Genomic DNA, 8,574 nt, shown 5'->3' on the forward strand with positions numbered 1-8,574 from the left:
GCTTGACTCTTGGCTGGTGCAGTCGGTGGGTGGAGGTGGTGGAGCGGAGGGTTCTGGAGGCGGTGTGAGGAGTTCCTTGAGGTAAGCAGGGGCAGTTCCATGTATGCACTGGTGAGTGAGGAGGCAAAGTTTGTAATGTAAGAGTTAGAGAGGTTGTTTTAAGTGACGAGGTGGATTTGTCACAGTCACAATAACCATGACATGAAATTTTCATATCCTTCAACAGGGATGTTCTTCTGGCAAACGGGTAGATAAATAAGGATCTCACCGAATTTGGTGGAAGCTGCACCTCGCTCGTTACGTTCGCCATCGTCCCTCTAATTGTCTGCACCTGCACATTGGGTGCAGAAGCCTGTTAAAGGGCAGTATTTTCAGAGCCCCAAGACCATACAATTCTGAGACGCTGATTGGCCATTAAATTATTAAATTGACCTAGAAATAGTACATGATTGGCAGATTCTCTGCACTTGGGGGGCAGCACCCCAAGACAGAGAAGGTAGGAGTCTGTCTGTGGAAATCCACAAATGAATGACAGTAGATAAGGAAATGTAGTTTATATAATTTGTTTTGCTTATAGGTACACACTCTAGAGCAGAGGTCTTCAACAGGGGGTCTGCGACCCCAAGGGGGTCCGCGGAGGTACTGCATGGTGGTCGCGAAAGTCTTGGTTGATTACTTTTTTTTAACATTCCCTCCTGCAATTTTTTGCACTAATTAAAATGTCTTTAAATACACATTAACATGAATTCAACACACTGTAGTAAACAGATAAATGAAAGCAGAAGATGTCTTTCAGTCATCAATGCACACATTCAGCGACACACAGGAGCTCTTTCAAACCTGGGCACCGTTTCATTGACAACACCTGTCCCATCAACCAGGAATCAGAATCAGAAATAGTTTAATAATCCCAGGGAGAAATTACTTTCGTTACAGGACTCCATATGTGACTATAGGACCTGTTTTATATAACACAATTTCATACAATATATATAATTAGGGGGTCCCCGCTCCATCTCGCAATCAGTTTGGGGGTCATTGGCCTCGAAAACATTGAAGACCCCTGCTCTAGAGAGTAAAACTGACATTTATGAGTTAGTTTGTAAAAATATATTTTACGTTTCTCTCTTCTTATCAGGGAGGGCGGTGCCCCAGCGCCCCCTATGGACCGGCCACCACTGCGTTGTATACCTAATGTTCTCCTTATGTCAGTTAAAAACAGTATATCTAATTTCTCAATTCCAAGACTCCGTTAGCTTCAAATTGAGCATGTGGACATTAGAGATAATAAATGCACCAATAGGTTCTTGAATCAATATTTTATATATAATATGTACCCTGGTGGAACTAAACGTACATTTCTCTTACAACATTTTAACAAATCTACAATAATCAAAATTAGGACAAATTATTTGAAATTCCCAATTCCTCCTAAATATAAAGAATTACAATTTAAAATAATAAATGACATATATCCTTCAAATGAGTACTTAAGAGAGAGATTTAAACTCAATGTTGGGAATTGTGGTTTCAATTGGAAACTACTAATCATTTGTTTTATGGATGTAAAGAAGTTAAAAACCTATGGGATCTACTTTAGATCTTTCTATCTTCTAGATCTATAAATGTGGACTTTAATTCCTTACAACTAATTCAGTTTGGTTTATATATTAATGAAAAAAAGGTGGAATTGTTAGTTAATACTTTGATGATTATAACCAAATATTATATCCATAAATGTCGTTATGCAAAACCTTACAGCGAATAAATTGTCCGATTTATTGGATGAATTTCAGTTAGTCCCCTCTTCCTAATTTATTTTAGTGTGCACGCTCGCGCGCTGCCATGGAAACGGTCACCGTCTAGAAGTTGCAGTTGGTCTTTCTAACTTTCTAACCTGGACATTGAAGATTGAAGTTGCTGCAGTCTGTGCTTTGCTGACCCGCCAAAGATGAACATCGGATCGGAAGACGACAACTTGTTGGGGAATCATCCGGAAGGTTTATATCCCTCTTTTGCAATGTTATTGAAAAAAATGTTGCATGAAAATTATTAATTTCCTGTTTTCGTCATGAAGTTGTGTCAGCTAGCATCTAGCATCTTTGACATGTCAGAGATTAAAGTTTTTCTTAGTCAATGAAATTGGTCAGGAATGTTAAAAGTTATTTAATAATTTGGGGAAAAAAACTTATTTCTGTTTGAGAGAAAAACTTTTGTTGAATTTGATGTGAAATATTTAAAAACTTGGTGGCAATAGGTCTACTATTTTTAAAAAATGCCCCAAAATATGTTTGTTTTTTATGGATATGTTGGTGAAATTACATTAAATAAATATAAAAAAGACATTTAAAGGACATTTAACATAGGATATTTTTGAAAGAAAATGTTTATTTTTCCCCATTTAATAAAAAAAAAAAGATAATTTTGAGTATTTTGGAAGTTGACTGAATTTTACAACTGGAAAAAAAGGAGATGAGGATTCTCAGGTTTATTAGTTTAGTAAATGGATTTAGGAAATTCTTTGTTATATTTTAGTTTATTAAATAAAGTTTATAAGGGGTATTATGTATTAAATTGATTTTCATTGGTTGGAAAAGGGAGGAATGATAACAGAGATGTAATCATGCAAAATATAAAAAAATTGTTTGATGAATTTAATGTGGAAATGGTTAAAGAAATGCAAAATAAATAGTTTAAGGATAAAACAGATTCTGTTAAATACACCTGAACTTAAAGGCAGGTATTTTTAAAACATGCAGGTGCAAACATTTTGGTCTCCATGGATACTTCAGTAGAACGCATTAAACAACTTTAGGACTTTTTAAAGAGGGCATATATTTTTATTTTAATGGAAGGTCAAAGGTGTTAAAATGTTTCAGTGACTTTCTGGTCAGTTTTAGGTGAGTTTGATGTTCAATCCTTGGAAAACAAGGTGGGATCTGGCCCCTTCGGTCAGAGGTTATATAAATGAAATGAACCCAAAATATTTAGCAGTTGATTAAAAATCAGATCCTTTACATTTTTAGGCTGTAACATGTTTAGAACTGACTGAGGAACTGATCGTGTGACGAAAGAATAAAGAATAAATGTTTTATTTAGATTTTAGAAAGGAGGATGATACGTTTATTTAACAGGGACGAGGTAGAATTAAAACAATTGGAACAATCCATTATTTAAAGGTTTTTCTGAGCTGAATCTGAATTTTTCTGAAGCCCTTGTTTGAATTTCAGGTGAATGTAAATTATTTCATCCCATCTGTCACCAGTAGTAATATTAGTTCATAGAGGACTCTATCATGTTCTAGATCTTCAAAACATTCAACACTGGATGGTTTCCCCTAAACCTTTAAAAGTTTTCTATAGGACACCTCTTTGTTAGAGTTTTAGGAAGAAGAATACAATTTCCTCTAAATAGTTTTTTAATTAAGTTTGCTAATGTCCATTTCTGCTCTTTGCTTTCTCTGTGTCTTAATGAAGGTCTTTATTTCTACTCTTGGATGCTCTGATGAAGGGCTCTGATAAGCTGAGCCTCTGATTCTGAGAAATTAGAGAACTGATAGAAATAAATAAATCGACCATTTTAAGTCTATTTTTTGTTTTGATAACATTCTGGAAATAAATTCTAAACCCTATAAAGCAGTAAAATAAACATTTACATTTAGAATAAAGCTAAAGTGAAATGGTAATGTTGTGATTATTCTTGCGTGTGTATTTTTGTATGTATATATTGATGTATGTATCAGTTTTTCTTTTAACACTAACCAAACCACTAGCATTGTTTCTATGTTTTTAATGAGTAGTTTTAGCTCACAGATTGATGTTCTTATTGAATCAGCTTAAAACTGTCAAATTCACATCCAGCAACCTAAATTAAAGCTTTTAGTTTTGTCATTTAATGCTCCTTAATTAACGCTCCTGGTCTAATGATTGTTCTCCTCACAGCTTCAGACGCCCCGCTTCCATCTGATCCTGCCCCGGAGCCCCGGGTCCAGACGGAGGATCAGGTTCATTTCCATTATTTTAATATTACCATAGAGCTGTACTCTACTGATGATGAGGATGATTTTACTGATGAAGATGAGGAGGGGGAGGTAGACGTCGAAGCGGTACAGGAGGTTGAGTATGAAGAGGATGAGGATGTCAGCTCTTTTTCTGGGGAGTCTCTTGAGGTGTCTAGTGAGTTCTCTGGGTATGATACCGTGACCTCTGAGGAAGAAGACGATGAAGACGATGTCCTCCTTTCACTACGCCTTCGGTTCACCCAGAGGAATCCCCCCAACTGCAGACCCCCATCGAACCAAGAGCAGCCAGAGGAATCCCCGGAAGGCCAAGAAGACCACCCACCTGGAGGGACCGGCTCTGTCTCCAGGAGAAGGACGAGAGAGGAAGATGATGAAGAGGAGCCGTCTGGGAAGAGGCCTTGTCGTAGAAGAGAAGCTGAGGATTAAGCAGAAGAACCAAACCCTTCCCATCTTCCTTTGGATCATCTTCCGGGAAAATCTAGATGTACTTGATGACAATTGGAGGTGGAAAGGCTGAAAGACTGGAAACAGTCACAGAATGTAGATAGAATTTATTGATTGTTTTTATATCTGGCAGGTCTAGGGATGCCTTAGGTAGCGACTTGCACCGTGGCTTTTCTTTCCCCCGCTGCTAGATTTGGTTTTCTAGATGTTAAGGAGTCTGGCAGGTCTAGGGATGCCTTAGGTAGCGACTTGCACCGTGGCTTTTCTTTTCCCCGCTGCTAGATTTGGTTTTCTAGATGTTAAGGAGTCTGGCAGGTCTAGGGATGCCTTAGGTAGCGACTTGCACCGTGGCTTTTCTTTACCCCGCTGCTAGATTTGGTTTTAAGTTTTAGATTTTAAGAATTTGCCTTCAGCACAAACATCTGAGCAGAGACTGAGGACATGCTATCAACTTTAAATGGTGTGGAACAAGAGAGCTGGTTAAGGCAGAAACAATCCTAACATGCTCTACATCTAATGTGAAACACGAGACAATCTCCTAGCAACAAAAGGCAACCCAAACAATCCAAGGCTTGATTAAAGAACAGAGAAGAAGAAGAAGAAACACAGAATGGAAGCAAACGAACAACAAACAGACGAACCACAAGGAGGCAAACCAAGGCAATAGATGGACATCGCTGCTGGGGACGCATCAAAACCAATAAGGAGTGAGGCGGCACTGCTTAGGACTAAAATGCAGGAGGTCAGACTAAAATCCTAAAGGTCTAAACGTGGAGCTGAGGACACCTTAAAGTCTAGAGCAGAGGGACAGCAGAGGGACAAGGCTGTGGTTTGGACCGATTAGACGCCCCCTAGAGCAGAGCTTCCTAACTCCAGTGTTTCTGTAGCTTTCAGATGCATCTCTCCTCCAACACACCAGGATCAAACTAAAAACCTCTTACCAGTCCTCTGCAGAGCTGAATGACTGATGAGGGAATTCAGCCATTATATTCAGGTCTGATGGAGAAGAGATGGCTAAAAGCTGCAGCATAGCAGCTCTGGAGGAGTGGAGTTGGAAAGCCCTGATCTAGACGATGCTGCTGGCGACAAACTGGACCTAGAATGGAAGAGTGACAGCTTGTGGTGGTCATCAGTTGAACTGGTCTCTGGGATGTTGGTGAGAAGGTAAAGAGACAAGGCTTGGAGGGACTCATTGATTCCAGATCACTTTGAGGCAGAGGACAGGACTGATGTAGGGATTTGGGTGGTGAATGGCGCAGACTGTTAGAAACCGCTTTCAGCTGTGACTTGATCTGGTTCTAGATGTTCCTCTGGTTAACTTGTTCTCAGGCCTAGTTTGAGGGAAAGAACCCTCTGCAGAAACTCTCTCCATATGATCTAGGCCTGTTCTGACCGCAGCCGATCTCTTCTGTCTCTTTTGATCGAGCCTCCACAAGTTTTTGGCCTTCAGAAGATGCTGACTAGATCTACAGCGACCAAACCAGAGGAGCAAGATCTGAGCTGCTGACTTTTACAAAGAGTGAGAGCATGTTCAGTAAGGAGCAACAAGAATCCATCATTTAAATATTAAGTCAACATTTCAGGTGGCCTCACTTCATTTTCTGTTTGTTCAGACTCTGTAGACGTCCAAAAGCAGAACTGCTGTGAGGAACCCGGGACATCAAGGATGGCGAGGAGCTTCCCCGGCTTCACCTGAGGAGACGACAGAGAAAGACTGGGACAGGACAAAAAAGGTGAGTCAGATTTTATGAACTTGACAAACCGACAACTCAAGCTTCCCAGGCCTGATTCAAGGCTAACAGTCATTGAAACATAGAAAGACCAAGATTACTATAAAAACAACATCCTGTGCCACATTTAAATAGGTCCATCCACATATGTTTGGAGGAATGTTGGTTGATTTTTGACTAGAGAGGCATCACAAGCAGACAGTTTCAGACTCTGAGGACGCTTTGCTTTGATTGATGAAGGAGCTGAAGCAGAGGTTGGAGCACACAGACCACTAAGGAGGAGAAACATGGCTCCCCTGCTCGTCTCTCCAACATTCTGGAGTCCTGGACTGAAAAACGTTGAAGACCCTGCAGCTAAACCATCAGTCTGCTACATCCAGTCAGAGAAGGTAACAAACTTTTATTGCTTCCAGAAGCTCATCAGTATTGGTGAAGATACTAAAACCGATCCAGAACAAACAGATTCAAAAGCCACAACAAGGCGCTCTAACCTTTAATCGTTATCTTTCCATCATGAATGGATGTTCTCCTCAGTGTTTATCTCTGGAAACAAACCTTTACCAGAACCAGAAGGTTCTTACTTTTCCATTAGACCACAGATAAACGGTTAAGGAGCAGCTTCTGATCCAATATGGGAGAATTTCCCCCTGGTTGATCTCTGAGGTTTATTTAATTTTTTAAAATTTATTATTATTATTATTATTAAAGCAGAGAAATTACCCTGATGAAACTGACTGAAGACTCCAACAAATGCAGCATTTTCAGGCATTTTTTCCAAGCATCCGTTGTCTACAATTATCAAAGCTGTTAACTTTAAAGTGGTAGGGAAGTTATGTTTACATGTCAAATCATTCTTGCTTAAACACTAATATAAATCTTCTCTTTATCAGATTAAATTGTCCCAAAAGTTAGAAAACTTCTATTAAAAAAAAAATCCTGTCTTAAAATCTGTGTTTTTTTTCGTTATCTTCTGCAGACCAGTTAGTTCTACGTCAGCCTGAACACCTAAAATCAACCAATCATATATCAACAGTCTGTCAATGAAATGTTTTTGGTCATAGCATCTTGATTCATGTCGCAGCTAATATGTAACGGTTGAAATCAGAATCCTTTCCTTTCCCATTGAGTTGCGTCCCAGTGTTCACGGGGATGGACGTCTGTGTCTTCGGCAGGCGTAGAGCTAACAGAACTGGCAGCGTTGCGAGGCAAGGGCTCAAACATGGACGGCTGGAAGCCTTCTAGTCAAGGCAAGGCAATTTATTTGTATAGCACAATTCAGTACACAGACAATGCAAAGTGCTTTACATGATTAAAATACAGGAAGATAAAACAGAATCAAAGCAAGTAGGAAAAAATAAAAAAATAAATAAAATAAAATACAAAATGCTGAAACAAAAAAGAATATTAAAAACAGTTGGACTAAAGAAAATATGTTTTAGTTGAACTGTTTAACTAGAACCGTCGAAGGCAATCCTAAACAAATGTGTTTTTAGTCTTGATTTAAAGGAACTCAGGCTTTCTGCACTTTTACAGTTTTCTGGAAGTTTGTTCCAGATAAGTGGAGCATAGGAACTAAATGCTGCTTCTCCATGTTTAGTTCTGGTTCTAGGTATGCAGAGCAGGCTGGAGCCAGAAGACCTGAGTGGTCTGGAGGGTTGATACACTGATAGCAAGTCTGTGATGTATTTAGGTACTAAGCCATTCAGAGGTTTATAGACTAACAGAAGTATTTTAAAGTCTATTCTCTGAGATACAGGGAGCCAGTGGAAGGACTTTAGAACTGGGGTGATGTGCTCTACTTTCTTAGTCTTAGTGAGGACACGGGCAGCAGCGTTCTGGATCAGCTGCAGCTGTCTGATCCACTTTTTAGGCAGACCCTTGAAAACACCGTTGCAGTAATCAATTCGACTAAAAATAAACGCATGGATTAGTTTTTACAGATCATGCTGAGACATTAGTCCTTTAATCCTGGATTAACACCAAACCAAGCTTCTGCCACCCTGGCGTCCTCTTCCACAACATCTTCGTCCCCGCTTTCCTCCTCTAAATAAAAAATGGATGACGGAGGAGACTCATCCACGACCTCCGACACTAAACTTTCCTCCTCTTGCATGTTTCCACTCTCCATAGCGTTCCTTGACAGTGTCGTTTCTAAGTCACCAATTTAGTGCTACTTGGTCCCAATGGAATTTCCCATTAGGAACCGGCTAGCACTAAGTTGCTAACTGGTTAGCAAGATGCTTCCGACAAACCGACCAGAACCAAACTGAAGAAACTGGATTGAAGATGTTTCTCTAAACGCCATAAAAACTGAATTTATCTTCACCGTGTTGTAAATAGGATCTAACTGGATGTTTGTGTTGAATTCTTTTATGTTTC

General features: G+C 39.5%; 1 protein-coding gene across 1 annotated transcript; it reads left to right on the plus strand.

Annotated features, from left to right (window-relative positions):
* Positions 1-1,905: 1,905 nt before the first annotated feature.
* On the plus strand, positions 1,906-5,248 carry LOC119798799 (acidic leucine-rich nuclear phosphoprotein 32 family member E-like). Its single transcript, XM_038308413.1, has 3 exons — positions 1,906-2,000; positions 3,942-4,598; positions 4,690-5,248. Exons 1-2 carry the CDS (start codon positions 1,952-1,954, stop codon positions 4,445-4,447), a joined length of 555 nt encoding a protein of 184 aa, XP_038164341.1. The 5' UTR covers positions 1,906-1,951; the 3' UTR covers positions 4,448-4,598; positions 4,690-5,248.
* Positions 5,249-8,574: the final 3,326 nt, after the last annotated feature.

This window comes from Cyprinodon tularosa, unplaced genomic scaffold (genome assembly GCF_016077235.1).
Source record: "Cyprinodon tularosa strain WSP-4 unplaced genomic scaffold, ASM1607723v1 ctg637, whole genome shotgun sequence".
In the NCBI taxonomy this organism is placed as follows: Eukaryota; Metazoa; Chordata; class Actinopteri; order Cyprinodontiformes; family Cyprinodontidae; genus Cyprinodon; species Cyprinodon tularosa.